At 40.5% G+C, this 16,380-nt stretch overlaps 1 protein-coding gene across 3 annotated transcripts in view; it reads right to left on the bottom strand.

Moving 5' to 3' along the window:
* The window catches only part of ripor2 (RHO family interacting cell polarization regulator 2), a 96,291-nt gene that overhangs the window by 12,433 nt on the left and 67,478 nt on the right, over positions 1 to 16,380 (bottom strand). For all 3 annotated transcript variants that reach the window (XM_060942739.1, XM_060942741.1, XM_060942740.1), the window contains exons 9-16: positions 15,048 to 15,091; positions 14,456 to 14,581; positions 13,330 to 13,478; positions 10,522 to 10,651; positions 8,243 to 8,884; positions 2,943 to 3,115; positions 520 to 685; positions 175 to 307 (exon numbers count right to left, since the gene is read on the bottom strand). In XM_060942739.1, coding sequence (XP_060798722.1) covers positions 175 to 307; positions 520 to 685; positions 2,943 to 3,115; positions 8,243 to 8,884; positions 10,522 to 10,651; positions 13,330 to 13,478; positions 14,456 to 14,581; positions 15,048 to 15,091 — 1,563 coding nt within the window. The remainder of the gene's footprint in view (positions 1 to 174; positions 308 to 519; positions 686 to 2,942; positions 3,116 to 8,242; positions 8,885 to 10,521; positions 10,652 to 13,329; positions 13,479 to 14,455; positions 14,582 to 15,047; positions 15,092 to 16,380) is intronic.

Raw genomic sequence — 16,380 nt, 5'->3', positions numbered from 1 at the left:
ACTCCCGCATAGAGAAACTGAGATACCAGCCTCTCAGTGCAAACAGCCTCAGGCCCAGAAACAAACAAGTGTGAAACTGCTCTTATTTGAACAGCCATTTTCTTGGATTGTATTTTTTTTTTTTTGCACTGGGTAATCTCTTTTCATACCAAGCACAGAAGCTCTCACACTCACCCTGAGCAGCTGAGCTGATGCCTCCCAGCCACTCTATGCTGTTCTCTGTTAACTCCTCCAGCAATGCAATTTGGACAGAGAGGTTGTGCAAAGAGGCCTTATGCTGCCACGTGCTTCCTCCTGAAGTCAACATCTATGACCACAAACATATGATTAGTGTTTTATGTCAACAAATGTAACAAATTTAATATTTACACACGATGTTCAGGGCGATGTGCCTCCAGACATACAATGTTTACCCTTAAACAGAAAAAGTATAAACTATTATTGCCAGCATGAAAAATACAAGTGAGCACACACTACCTGATTGCTGTAGAGTTCTGTGGGTTGGTGTGTGTAACTCACCTGAATGAGATGGATGCAGTATTGCAAATGAATGACAATAGCCATATCCAGACTGTCATTGCCTGTGCTGAGTGGCAGGGGGCTCCCCGCCACACTGTTACCCACACCGGTGTCCTCTGTCAGGGCTTCACTCAGATGACCACGGGCCTCTGGATGTTGACTTGGCCTGTTTTACACACACATACAGGTCTAACTAGAACAAAATATATCACTATAGTGGCACCAGTCATAACAACCGGAGGGTTCAGGGCTGCCTTAGGCCCCTGAAAGCTCACAGGTTCTACGTTCTCGGAGGTGCATTCTTGTGCATTTCCTGTTACTTGCAGGCCTCCCTGAAAGTCATTCTTTTTGGGTAATATTAATGAGATTTTTTTTTTTTTGCCAAAAGTTGATGATTGTAGACTTATTATAATTAATATTAAAACTATATTAGTAACCCATTTATGGAATAAGAATAGAACAACCAGTTGATATTCACCAAGTGTCAGCATTATTTTCAGCTTCAGCCATTCACAATTACAATATAAGACTATCTAGATCTAATTTGGGGACTAGCACGTATTACGTGCATGGCGCGCAAGCACCTCTTAACATGGATGGCACTTTACTGTGGACACAGCATGATCAGTGACAATCTCCACATGGAACTACTCGGACAGCTATGCACTGGGAGCTTACGTGGATGGGGAGTGGAGTATGTCCGAATGTAGAATATTCGCATGGGGATAAAGAGAGAAAATTAAATAAAAGACTGCATTTTCATGATTGACAAGTCTTTTTATTAGACTACGTTCAGACTGCACCCTGAAACGACCCATATCCGATTTTTTTGCCCATATGCGACCTGTATCCGATTTGTTATTGACAATCTGAACGACACAGATCCAATTTTTTCACATGCGACCCAGGCCGCTTGGATATGTGGTCCTAAATCCGATGCATATCTGATATTTTCACATGCCACTGCAGTCTGACCGGACAGGTTGCATTCATGCGACCTACACGTCATCAACAAGAGACAAACGTCACTATTCTGCGTTGGCTAATCCCGCCTCTTTGGTGGAAAACATCAACATTTGTACAGTTTTCAGAATTTAAATAGACTTTTATAGAATTGATCAAGCTAATGGTGGATTTGGTAGGGACCTGGATGTTTATCTGTTAGCCTGATTAAATAAAACAGTTTCTATAACTGATTTATAACTTAAACCATCCTGTACCACATCGCCAGGTCTCGCCTCATCTCCATCGCAAACTGCACTGGTGTTTATGCACCTTGAGCCAGCGCTGAGAGAAGTTGCAGAATTCAGCTGGCTATAAACAATCTAAATAAATATAAAAATGTAGAAAAAGTTTATTAATATGACGAAATAAATATGTGCAAATTATTAAGCCTGAATTAAGAGTTTGGTAATACAGCGGCCGTATCCCAAATGACTGCCTACTGAAGCTCGAGTGCACTATATAGAGTTTAAAAATCCATTACTTCCTAGTAACATGTAGTGCACTTGTATAGAAATTAGAGAGACATTTAGGAGTCAACCCTCATTACCAGGCTACACGTTTTCATTTCAGTTCAGAAACAAAAACACACGAGACCTCACACTTTAACCAGATAATTAAACAAACAAACAAAAAAAGAAAATCATTAAACTTGAAGAGTGCGCTTTTTTTTGTTTACGTATTAGGTAGATGTGCTTATTACGTGTCAATTTGCGCATGCGGGACACTTTTGGGTCGTTTTCCGTTCATATTGGAGATCGCATACAAGTCTCATATAACTGGTAATGTGAACGGCCTAACAAAAAAATCGGATTTCACAACAAATCGGATATGGGTCGTTTCAGGTTGCAGTCTGAACGTAGTGTTTGTGTAGCGGCAACTTTTACAGGCTTGTCGGCAATATTGTGGACGTAGTGGTAAGGAAACCCTGGCACACCTTATTATTTTGGAGAGAGACACTATTTAGGGTTGCCATAACACAAGTGATAACAGGAACTAACTTATTTCTCCCAACAGTCCCAGAACATTAAAAGTAACTGGAAATGGAGACAGCGTATGATGTGATGTTCTTTAATAAATAAAAATTGTTTGTGGTTTCAAATTGTTGAATTATAAGAGGGAAGTCCTTTATAGCTGATATTTAAAACATAACATTCATTCATCTGTCAGTCATTCTAAAAGTACAGACTGGTTCTTTACATTTTATCACCAGATTGTTGCCCCGGTAAACTAACTGCCAACAGAGATTGATTTATTTTATTTTTTTAACATTCATATTCACATACTTATGTCAGTACTGCAATCTACTGCTTAAAATATACATTTGGGACCAACTGTCTTGTCTTTCATACAGGCATTGAGAGAGAGAGCAAAAGGTTACAAAATGATTCATACAGTAGAAGTGTAGACAGAGTGCTTACCCAATCCTCTCAGTCTCCATGTCGAAGAATACAGAGCGTGAGACGGCAGCGTGGTCATCCCCAGTGTCCTCATCATCAAAGTCTGAGGTGTTGAGGAAGTCAAAACTCTCTAGAGCACTCTCCACAGTCAAGCTGAGACTGGACGAGCGACTCCTGTGAGCAGGACCCCGACACTGAGGAGACACAACAGCTGAGAAACTCTGCAAAACAGTAGTGGATCTGCACCCTGTGGCTTTCATTGCAGAAGTAAAAACAGCAATAAAAGAGACTGCAGTTTGACTGAAGGGTGCGAGAAGGTGATATAGAAGACTAAAACAAATATTACGTATTATCCAGTAACAGTACGGAGACGACAGTGACTTAAGTATATTTTTTACCCAATTTTTATCCCAGCAAAGCAGCAAACCCTACTCCATAACAAGTTCTCCCCATTCTACTACACATACATGGATTAAAGCAAAAAAAAAAAAATCTGACTGAAAAAAAAAAAAAAAAGCTCCATGTTGTTGGCCCCTACCACGTCAGCGATGTGTCAAATTTTAAACGCCGTGTTGTCCATTATCCCCTAGGCCCCTACTTATAGTACATTTACATAATTTTAACAATGACTAAAGCTAAGGCAAGACTTGACCATTGTCATTACTGGCTATTCATGATGAAACATCAAGTTTTCAGCGCAAAGTGCAAATTTATTTCAACAGTACTTTAGTAATGCACAGCAGTGGTTAAGAGAAAAGTGCAAGTGCAGTCGAACTTGAACCATGCTTCCAAAAGAGTGGAACAGAAAGAAAAATAAGAAAATCTGTTGAAATAAAGCCAGGAAACAAGAAAAGTAAAGTGAAAGTTCACTTTTTCTGCTTCTTCGCAGTGAAGCCAAAGGCATCTAGTTTGGCAACACCTGATGCCTGTTTTTGTTTCTTTTTCCTTGGCACAGCAGCAGGAGCTTGCCATTATCGCCCATTTCATTTTGCCAAGCCCATCTCCACTTATTCTTTACCGTTTTGTCGATGTCTGACACATCTGTGCCTTCATTTAAAAGAAGCGCGCCCATGCTGCCAAAACCGAAAGTAATTTGACGCACTCTAGTGATGGAAATCGAAGGGCCTATGTCAGGTGAAATATGGCCTTATACGCAGTACTCGAGTTTGGGGGGGGGGGAGGGGGGGGGATGGCATCCCCCTTCTGAAATAAAAATCTCAAATCATCCCCCTTATAAAACGGCCATCCCCCCATCACATCCCTTGGGCCATTTTACCAATTAATGTGGAAATTAGCCTACTATTATTTTAACAAATATTACTACCATTTCAACATTAGAGGCTTTGCGCAGTGATAGCCTACATGTAGCCGGATAAAAAAGATGCATATTTATTTATTCGGTTGCACCTCTCATTCACACCTATACGGAGGTTTCAGTCACTGAAAACAGCTACTTTTGCAAACTCTGGGCAGAGTGGAGATTTCTGAAAACTCCATCTTCAGACACGCGTGTAAATCGGGAAAACGAAGCAACAGTGGGCAAGAGGGCGCGCGCGAATATAATGAGTCATAGGTGTGAATCTTTCACCGTATGCCAATTGTCCCGGTTCTTCATGAAATCGCACGTGCACGCACAAATTCATTAGGTTAATTTTCAAATAACTGTTCTTGTGCACTTGCGACACCGGAGCCACTTTCCTGAATTTTGAGCTTTGGAGTATTCACTTCTTTATCTATTTAATCAATGAATTTGTCACATACATTAGTAATTTAATGTAAAACATTAGTAATTTAATGTAAAACATTAGTAGCCTATTTAAGCAATAGCTGTTTTCTCCACTGTTTTCCGACCTTTTGTGCTTAGTGAATGAGACACTTCATTACACGCCACTGACGCTGGCCCGCCCTGGCAGTGCTGGTTCATTGGGGAGAGGGCAGAGGTCGCTGGCTGCCAAGTTTGGAGAGGCTGGGACCTCCCCTGGCCGAATTACGAGCGTGCAAAGTCGGGCTGGAGCCGCCGATAGAAACGAAACTCAAGCCGAGCACCGCGGCTTGCTGCCTACGCCGAGCCTCCCCAGGACTAGACAGTAGTGTAGGCTGTATTTATTTATTTAGGCCTATCTAGCACAACAACTTATTCCTTTACATATACTCAAACATAGCACAAGAAAGGGTTCAACAACAGGCAATCACAGCAGCTTGGTGAAGTTCTAAATCACATCAGCGTCAGACCTATGGGCCTACCCCCCTTTTTTTCCTCGGATCTGCATCACTTTCATTATTGACCTTTAGCGCTCCCAGTTGACGGAAATCTGTCGTAGCAACAGAAAACTTTAATCCATGCACATACCAGGGAGGGTGAAGGCTAACAAACACTTTTCCTGAGGTACATGAAGCTAGTCAGCACATTTCTTAAAACTGAGGCTCATGCAATGTCTCAGGAAAGCAGGACATAGTTGGAGGAAAACATTAATTCTACTGAATCACAACAGGACTCCTCCTTAGCTATATAAAATGTTAATAGTTTAATACTGAATAAACAAATCAAATAATTAAAATGTAACCAGTTAAAAAAGGTACAATTAAACATCAGCCAATGAGGCAAATTTTGTTGAAGTGCATATCCTGGACCAAATTCATTTTTTTTTTTTTAATATATAAAAGAATGTCCCTTCCCACACTCATCCAGAAGGGTAATTTTGCACAAGACCATCTGTCTACAGCAGAAAAAAATAAAACACGTCTGGAAAAATCCCAAGGGAGTCTGGAGCCAGATTTGTGATGTCACCTGCGGAAGCGCCAGCAGGCCGCAAGAGCTTGCACGGTTTCAGTGCACAGCCTGTGTAGACCAAGTTTAGCAGCTAGCGATTTTGCATTGAAATATGGAATTGTCACCTGAGCGCAATGTTACTTCACCTTTGGATGAAGAATGTAATGTTGCTACACCCTCCTACGATACATCTGTTAACCATTTTAATAATTACATGATAACGTTGAAGAAATTTGCAGAAAACCACCAGGTCGTTTTCTTATAAACAAACCAGCGCCGAAGTAGGACTCAGAGGGAGGCGTCCCGCACGTGACGTCACGAAAATCAACGTTTCCCAGGAAATCCAAATGGCAAGTTTTTTCAGAGGCAGACCAATTCGCCTCAAGTAGCTTGATTTCAACTGAATTTTTCTGGTATTGCACAAGGTAAAAAAAATTTGCACAAAATGCGACAAATATTTGACCAAAGTTTAATATAAAATAGGAGAATTACATTGATCTTGCTCCTGAATTTACCCATGATATGCACTTTAAGGCCAAGCCCCACAATACCAATAACTATAACAAAAACTATAAATAAATACGTTCCCTGCAGTTTACGTGATTGGTGGTCACACCAGACCGATAACGATACTTATAGCCCAGGCCTGGGTTTATCCATATCAGTGAGATTGCTTCTAGAGCGATTTTTCCAGGCCTGGACCTGGTCAGATGATTTATTGGATCAATCAGGTAATTGTTTACATGTGACGACATCTGAGCACGTGCCAATTTCCCCAGGCATCTTTGTACATCCTTGTTGCATCATGAAGTCACAGAATATGGATTCACGGGGAAAATAAATAAATAAATAAATAAATACAAAAAAAAGCATGGATCTTTTATTCACGGATATGTGATTTCCATGAAATATCAATAGTAAACTAATAAAGTAAACATTCCAAATATTTAATTGCTTTAGACTTCTTAATTTTTTATCCGTGATGCATCATCCGTATGAAACTGGTTACCAAGCTGCAACATACTGAAACGTCCGTGACCAATCCATAAATTATTAGCATCCATGATGCAACTGTATTAAAATCCGTAACCACGCCATATTTTGTATCCTTTTTTATTATATTTCTGCAATCTGTATTTTGTCAACCACCAGTGTGCGTGCATGGGTTGTTTTGAAGTCCAAGCTGTACAGTGTGACCTGGAATAATGTGCTACTACTTGGGGAAAAAAAAACTTCCATGACTGTTCCTAAGTTGCACGCATTTATTTACCCAAGTGTCAGGACCAACCGATATTATAGTCGGGATTACAGTTGCAGTGTGAATGCTCCAGACTGGAACTAAATTCATGCATAGGCAGGGTTCTCGCCAGCGCTTTATATGGTTGCGGCCCGCTACGCTAAAATTTCAGACCGCAACGGTAATTTCCCCCCGCTACGCTAAATTTTTAATATAGCGTAACGGTTGTTTTCAGTTGTTCATCACCATCGCCAAAAGTTTTTTTTTTCCTGCGCACTTGAGCAGTTTTCAAGGTGTCAAAATCAGCCTACGTTTGTTAGGAAACCCATGCCTGGAAATCAGTTCCGAGAGAGAGAGAGAGATCCTGGCGATAACTTTCTCTTGAGCTGGACTTCGGTGAATGACAATGGATGACGGACCCCCTCGCAAAAAAAGAGACATTCGCTCTTTCTTCACAGTTAGAAATGTAAGTGCACCACTTCTACAGGTTTTCCATCACGCTTGAAAACTTAACCCAAAGCCCTTTGATGAATGAAAACGTCTACTTTGTAAGCAGGTTTAGCAATATGACAGGGCGCACGTATCGGATGATTAGCGCTAATTTACTGGATCCCACTGTGGCTAACATTAACACACTGGTAATCTGCCTGCATGCCATCCATCGTTATATTTCTATAAGGAGACAGGCACAAGAGAGGTTGGAGGAGATGAAGGAAAGGACATAGGAGGCATTTAATAGTTTTAGATTATATATTAATTATTTATTAAGGGGGCTGGGTGTATGTTATGCCTGAATGAAAATGCAATTTGTTTTTTTTTTATTTTTATGTGCTCAGGCATTTCTTAATTTCTTAATACAATAAAACATTCATTATCTCTTTGGTTGTGTCTGAGTTTACATATCTTTTGACAACACCCTTTGTAGTTCAGTGAAATACAACAGTAGGTAACACATTGCCAAGATCCAAAGATGTAACAATTTTCCATCAAGGATATACAACATAAAAAATGCAATTTATCCCCTCCAGGAACGTCAAATATGGCCAATTTTGGGCATGATTTTTCAAAATCTCCGCACCATCCCCCCGCTCGGTCGCTACGCTCCCTCGCCATAACCCATTACGCTAAAAAAAAATCCTGGTGAGAACCCTGATAGGTATAGTCATAGCTGTAGTTATAGGTATAGTTATCAGTGTTGGGAGACCACACCCTTAAGGTTACCAAGACTGCAACCAATTTTATGTATTCAACTAAAAGCCATAAACCTTGAAAATCTAGGGGGGGGGGAACTAATTAGTGGTAACCATTGCTCACCTTGAGCAGGTCCTCCAGCTTCATCACTTCCTGTTCGAGGTCCTGAAGCTCTCGACAGCGCTGGGCCACATTCTCCAGCTTCATCAGCAGGCTGTGGATGGCCTCCTCAAGGCTGCTCTCTCCAGCCCAGCTCAGAGCAGCTGGTTCAGGCAGAATATCAGAGGAAGTGAGCCTTTTCACTAGCTGCCTGGTCAAACTGCCCTCTTCCCCATCTAGCTCCACTGGCTTCAGCTCTGAGCTCTCGTCATGGCTACCAGATTCCAGAAATACCACATCCTCAGGCCCCACAGCTGAGACCTGGCCTTCTGAGGAGATCGAGGGTGCTGTGGATTCATACCCATGCTGACACTCCACTCGCTCCCACTCGCGCTCCGATTCTGCCTCACTGGCGCTCGCAAGGCTGGCACTTACACTGGTGCTCTCTTCCTCCTCCTCACCATCCTCCTCCTCCTCACCAGGCTGATCGTCTAAAGTAGGAAGCTGAGGTTGTTGGTCACTTTCAGGAGGCGTTACGGTGATTTCAGGATGTGACTGGCCAGGAACTGGGCTAGAGGCTGGCATATCGGAGAAGCTGAAGGACAAGCGCTTGCAGTCAGCTACACCACAACTGCCATTTTCGAAAACGTCATCAGGCAACGTGGACTGTGAGAGCAAGAGAGGGGAAAAAAAAAAAAAAAAAAAAAACAGGAGTATGAGCAACAGAAAAGAAAAAAGTTGTTCTATATGCAGTACAGCAGGAATGAAAATATTAAAAGGCTGAGATACAGGAACTGGGTGCAACAGAGCTGTAAAGATAGCAAAACCACCACACACACACACACACGTATATACACACACATGCTTTGAAGGTAGTTGAGCACACACAATGACCTGACTCACGTAGACTTCCAGACTGGATCTGGGACGAGGCCGCAGTGCAGCCAGGTCACCAAATGAGCGACTGCGCCTGAGTTTCTCTAAGAGAGTGTCCCTGAGTGTGTGCAGGAATGAGAGGTGGTGGCCCTGACGAGGCTGAGGCTGCCATGTCTGTGCACCAATCCCAATACACACATACACAGCAGGGAGAAGGGATGTTGCCAGGAGCAGGTAGTTAATTGGTGTTAATGAAGCATAGCAAAATAGACAGGATGCAAATCACACACATGCTATAAATAGCAGGTACCAATAACCAGGAGTGTATCAAGCTCACAGTGCGAGATTAATGGTTTCTGGGTTTAAGCTCACAGTGCGAGATTAATGGTTTCAGTGTGACTCTAATGTATATATTTAAAAGTCTTTGGGAACCTAATTCCAGGATTACTTTCCAAGTACATGAACAGAGAAAAGGCTGTAAAAATATTTTTACAATTTACCTACAGAAAAAGAGAGTCAGTAAAATATATTGATGTACACTACGTGACCATTTTAATACTTGTGTTAATTGTGAGACATTTGTGAAACCTTATCTTGTTAATATACGTAAATAACATTCTGATTTTTGTACTAAAGTTATTCAATGTTTTGCACTTGACTACAGGTTTCATTAGAACACAACAGGCGGTACACAGGATGAATAACTGATAACTTTACGAGAATTTAGAAAATTAGAAGAGTGGTTGGGGTTAGTGTTGGGTAAAGCTTGTTGTTTTTCCTCCTTACCCAATTACCAGACTGATGTTCCTCCCACATATCTTTTCATTAAAACTATACATGTCCATCTAAATGGCCCCTTTGTGTCCAACTAAACTAGCAGCTAAAAACTAACCCCTCTCTTTAAAATCACACCCCACACAAGAAAAGCAGTCATTCTGTCACCATAGCTATGTGATAAAACTTTTTAAAAAGCTGCGTTTTTCCCTCATTGTACGATCGTTAGGAGTCTCACACAGAAAGATGTTCAATCATGCATGCTTAGTTATATATTAGACTATGGTCAGACCATTCTCAGATCTCATGACTTATTTTCATTCCAACTCACTTGGATGTTTACACTCAAGTATGGTTCACTGAGGCTTACAAAGGTTATAAATTGACACTTTAGTACAGAGGCTCCCAACCCTGATCTTGGAGAACCCCCTGCACATTTTAGTTGAATTGGAAGCAGGAAAACACCACAATGTGCAGGATAGGGATACTCCAGGACCAGGGTTAAGGAACCCATGCTGTAGTTTATAATCGCAAAGAGGTTCAAGTCTAACCAAAGTTGAGCTGTACCAACAAAAAAAAGGTTTCATGCTTCAGGACTGATTAAATCGAGTTAAACTATCCACTACTGCAGAATAAAAAGAGCTAAGACTCACAAAGAATGTTGTATCTTGGAAGGTGGGAGTCTCAGGCGTGCCCTGGCTGTACACCGACACTCGTCTCTGCAGGGCAGCAGCTTTGCTCACGTTACCTGAGGACAGGGTCAGGTCCTCCACATCAAATGGACTAGATGGAAAGAGATACATGGTTGTCTTCAGTCAGTCCCTTAACTCTCCAGCAGAGGGCAGCATACTTCAATTTATTCCAGAGGAGACATGAAGTCTTGCCCTGTGTCCTAAATCACTCACTCGTTCACTACTCCCTACTCACTATATAGGGAATTACCATATAGAGGACTATATAGTGAGCTCATTGGTAAAATGAAAAAAGAAGAAGAAAAAAAACGCTTTCAAACACTAGTCCGTCACGCTGGTATTTACAGCCATAGATTTACATAGAAGACTAGATTCCTCACCGTGTATTCCAGAACATCTGCACAGGGCGGTCATCTTACCACAGACAAGGGGTATGAAGACTTACGCAAGCACAGAACAGCCCAGCACTCACATTATGATTTACAGGAAATCAAAGTACTGACTTTGATGACAAGATGATGTGTGTCTGTGTGTGTTTTAATTGTAGATATTTATATCAGTATGTTTAGTTTTATTTTAACTGCACATTGGAGCCTAGTCAAATGAAATTTCAATCTTCTGTGCTAACATATATTGACTTTGACATGATAATCAGCGGGGTGGCACGGTGGTGTAGTGGTTAGCGCTGTCGCCTCACAGCAAGAAGGTCCGGGTTCGAGACCCGTGGCCGGCGTGGGCCTTTCTGTGCGGAGTTTGCATGTTCTCCCCGTGTCCGCGTGGGTTTCCTCCGGGTGCTCCGGTTTCCCCCACAGTCCAAAGACATGCAGGTTAGGTTAACTGGTGACTCTAAATTGACCGTAGGTGTGAATGTGAGTGTGAATGGTTGTCTGTGTCTATGTGTCAGCCCTGTGATGACCTGGCGACTTGTCCAGGGTGTACCCTGCCTTTCACCCGTAGTCAGCTGGGATAGGCTCCAGCTTGCCTGCGACCCTGTAGAACAGGATAAAGCGGCTAGAGATAATGAGATGAGAATCAGCTTTGAATGTTCTTTTTGTAAACGTAAAAGATATCTTTTTATCCTTGGAAGTATAACCACATGTGATTAATTAAATGCTTTTTATGTCACAAACTACCGTGAGTCGCTGTCACTGTTTTATACTATTACTTACTCGGGCAGTGCATTTGTTATTATGCTATGATGTGAGTTTACATTTGTTATTATGCTATGATGCGAGTGCATTAGGTTTTTGAGGTGGATGAAGTATTTCTGAAGTTTCAGAAGTGAGTAAGCTGTTTATTTAACTTTAGCTTCCCCTACGGCCCTCACACATGTAAAAATATTTTCACTAAAAATTGGAAATAAATTGTATGGTTATTTGTCCTAAGGCCGCAGTTATCCATAAGTATGCAGTGTTAGGCTTCTCACAGCATAGGAATTTCAGCATGCATCCTGTCTTACAGTCTAGTATACTGAAATATTTTCACCAAGCTATGCGTATTTTTTTAAAACATAAAATGATTATTCATCATTAATATCATAAATACATACTTCTGTTTGTTTTTTTTATATAACAAACCAAACCGTTTGAATATCGATTGAAATTTGAGGAAGTTACGGTCATCTGAAAAGTACATATATCGCTACCAACACACTGTAATGGGTAAGCCAGCTGTCTGAGGTAAGATGGCCGCCACGTGCGGACGTTCGACTTCGTTGACGGGCAACGGGGACGAGGCATCTAGTCTTCTATGTAAATCTATGTTTACAGCATTACTGTCGCACAATTAAAACGTGCCAGATCAGTCAGCTGGTGATTTTTCAAAATAATAAATACATGCATATATTTTTGTGATAAATACATATTATACTGAGCGTATTTCCCACATCAATACAAAAGTACCTGCATCTTTCAGGTTTTTTTTAAAAATCAAGACTGAATACTTTCTTCTTTGCTGTTGCCTTTTATTAAATCAAATTTGAGACTTAATTTGATTTCTTTCAGTGCGACCACAATGCATGATGGGATATTGCTTTGGTTAGTGACCATCGTTGTACACTACTTTTTGTGATTCATTGTGGGATACTTTGAGTGCACTATATAGGGTGTAAATAATCTTCACTAAGATTTCAGACAGCACTACAAAATGGCGTCCCCACCATATAGTGAGTAGGGAGTGATTTCGGACACAGGGTTTGGTGCATGAGTGAAAACACTCAATGATTGCACATTGATCCGACATCCTTCAGCCTGTGACCCAGAAGTCGATCAAAGTCTACCATCTTTAATGTTATACTCATTCATAAAATGCACTCCAAGGAATCAAAGAACAAGTTGAGAGGAGGCTTTTGGATCAAGGATGCACTGAAGTATTTTTATTTTGGCTTTTTTTTTTTGCATGAAAGTCGATTGATATGCTTTGCTTTAAAAACAAAGTCCTGTGTTGAGTAGAATCAAGTTGAAATGCCAACATTTGAGCATACAGTTTACACGTGCAATTATGTTTTAAGGATAAATGAGCTTTTAACTCATTTATTTTACTCAACAGTAATTACTGTTGTATGCATGCAGATCTGTTATACAGTTAATACATCAACAAATTAATTCACTAAAGTCACGTGAAAGTGATACTTGGTAAGGACCTTTGTTTTCAATTCCTCCTGCATGCTTTCTCCACTTCCTCAGAGGAAGCAAGTAGATGAAGGAATGAATGGAAACAAGGAGGTGCAGTTAAAGAATAGAAGCACCGTTTAAGTCTATTGCTACTTACAACCAGGTGACCTCCAGGTTCAGTTTGATGGTGCCCAGGTCATTGACATCCACAGCCACCACCTGAGGCATGGCAGTGAATAGGTCCTTGGTCTCACAGATCACACTACCCACCAGGACATGAGTGGCAAGTCCCTTCAGCTCGGTTACCTGAGGAAAGTCAACAAAAAGTTAGTATTACAGTCAGGGTTCGTAATTCATGTGGAAGTTCTCAAATGCGCAGTTGATTTTTTAAAAAGTTGAAATATAAGCAATTCGATATTTTCTTATTACTCTTGAACTCAAACATGTGATTTGTGGGGCGTCGTGGCTTGGGTGGATAGGGCACCGTGCCATGGGTCCGGGGACCCGGGTTCGATTCCGGCCCGAGATCATTTCCCGATCCCTCCCCGTCTCTCTCTCCCACTCATTTCCTGTCTTTGCACTGTCCTATCCAATAATAAAGGTGAAAAAGGCCCAAAAAAATCTCTCTAAAAAAAACAAACGTGATTTGTAAATAGTTACGTACTCTTAGGTGGGCAATACTGTTTATATAAGCAGGTGTTTGCATCAAATTAGTCAGCACAGCGTTAGGTCACATTTTCCAGTCTAAAAGATCTTTTTAGTATTTCAATTAAAATAAAGAATTGAGCATAAAAAGTGATTTAAATAAATAAGGTTTCCCAGCCCTGGATCAATCACATCCAAAATTAAATACTTTTAGCTGCAGAACCTGTGTGCTAAGCAGGTAGCTAGCTAACATAGGTAACACTAGTGAGAGCAAACTTTTTATTGTTAGGATATACAGTACATATTAGTTTGGCTACCGTTAAAATAAAATCACCAAGAACACAATAATTCAAATTAAAACTCATATACTGATGCCATTCTGTGTAAAAGTTCACTAGCAGTTAGCAAGTCAGCTAGTAGTGATGACAAGGAAATGGAGGAGGTGTTTGCAAATTGCATATTCATGATATATACACATCCTGACATTTTAATTAGGGGGGAAATGAGTAGAGATGTTCCAAGACTATTTATAGTCTTTTCCTGCTTCTTTAAAAATAAATAAATAATTTGTTTTAGACCGATTATTTTTAACGGTTGACAATTCAGGGATACTTGGTGCATAGCATCTTCCACTGCACCTTTATGGAGATGAGATCCGTGATTAGAGGCATGAAGATCATCTCTTCTCCATCCCAGCTCTGCCTGGAGTTTGCCTCAATCTTCCCTTTCAGCTTCCAGCGCTGCCGTCCATACCGCATGAAAATCTGCAGCAGGAGTGGGAGGACAGAGATGAGAAGAAAACAAAAAGGGAAGGAGGGAGAGATGGTGGGCTTGAAAAGGCAGAAGCAGGCTCATGTGCCCACTCAGTGTTGCACAGTAACTAACTAAAGGGAAAGAACATCCAGCACAAATACTGGAGTGATCTGTAGTTTTTCATAGCCTAATAAACACTTTCACTGAGCTGGGAGGAGGGTTTGTGCTGTGCTGCTGGATCAGAACTGAGTGTTGCTACGGCAACAGCCACGATGGCTGTACTTAGCACATTTTCAGGCATTTCATATGAGCAATGCAATTGGGGGAAGAGTGCAATGCATTTATATGCTATAATTACAGAAAAGCTTCCAGGAAACCCTACTGGCATTGGATGTTTTTGGCATGCATCAACAACAAACAACAACAACAACAACAACAATAATAATAATAATAAAAAATATTTAAGTCGCTACTTACCTCATACTGATCTCCTGGACAAAGCCTTGCAAAGCCAGCCAAACCTGAGATAAAGAACAGAAGTTGTTCAAAATTTATTAACCGTTTAAGGTTTAAACCTTGCATTTTCATTTATATATTACACTGTTTACACAAATTTTTCATTACCATCTCTTGTTTAACACAAAGCATACAAGTGTGTTTTTATTCCACTTTAATATTTCGGTGATTTAGCAAATTGAAATAAATAAATAAAGGCACACCTCTAATCTATACATGTGAGCCTATGCACATCTTTACCACTTGTTTAATAAGTTTAAGTCTTGTTGATAGCACAAATGCTTGTAAAAGTATTTCAAGTTAAACAAAAATTTATAGTGAACATTAGCAGTGATGCATTGGGTCTGAAAGAGTTAACCGACAGTTGTATTTAGTCGAAAACTATTTAACCACAAAAGGTAAATATCACTTTATTCCTCAAGTGTGTAATCTTTATTTAGCACAGTTTTTGATGGAACATTATCTCTCCATCTCAACTCACAGGTAAACCTCGCTTTATACAATTCTAACTTAAACACTTAGAGACTTTTTGATAAGGGTATGTTTATCCTAATATACACTACGTTCAGACTGCAACCTGAAACGACCCATATCCGATTTGTTGTGAAATCCGATTTTTTTGTTAGGCCGTTCACATTACCAATTATATGAGACTTGTATGCGATCTCCAATATGAACGGAAAACGACCCAAAAGTGTCCCGCATGCGCAAATTGACACGTAATAAGCACATCTACGTAATACGTAAACAACAACAACAACAAAAAAAAAAGCGCACTCATGTTTAATGATTTATTTTTTGTTTGTTTAATTATCTGGTTAGTGTTAAAGTGTGAGGTCTCGTGTGTGTTTTTGTTTCTGAACTGAAATGAAAACGTGTAGCCTGGTAACGAGGGTTGACTCCTAAATGTCTCTCTAATTTCTATATAAAAGTGCACTACATGTTACTAGGAAGTAATGGATTTTTAAACTCTATATAGTGCACTCGAGCTTCAGTAGGCAGTCATTTGGGATACGGCCGCTGTATTACCAAACTCTTAATTCAGGCTTAATAATTTGCACATATTTATTTCGTCATATTAATAAACTTTTTCTACATTTTTATAAATATTTATTTAGATTGTTTATAGCCAGCTGAATTCTGCAACTTCTCTCAGTGCTGGCTCAAGGTGCAGAAACACCAGTGCAGTTTGCTATGGAGATGAGGCGAGACCTGGCGATGTGGTTTTTGTGGCGGCGGCGGAACTCACACAATAATCTGATTAATGTGGGCAGCAGACTAATGAGACCGAAGG

Source organism: Neoarius graeffei, chromosome 16 (genome assembly GCF_027579695.1).
Source record: "Neoarius graeffei isolate fNeoGra1 chromosome 16, fNeoGra1.pri, whole genome shotgun sequence".
Lineage (NCBI taxonomy): Eukaryota > Metazoa > Chordata > Actinopteri > Siluriformes > Ariidae > Neoarius > Neoarius graeffei.
This window is presented reverse-complemented; position numbering and strand designations above follow the sequence as displayed.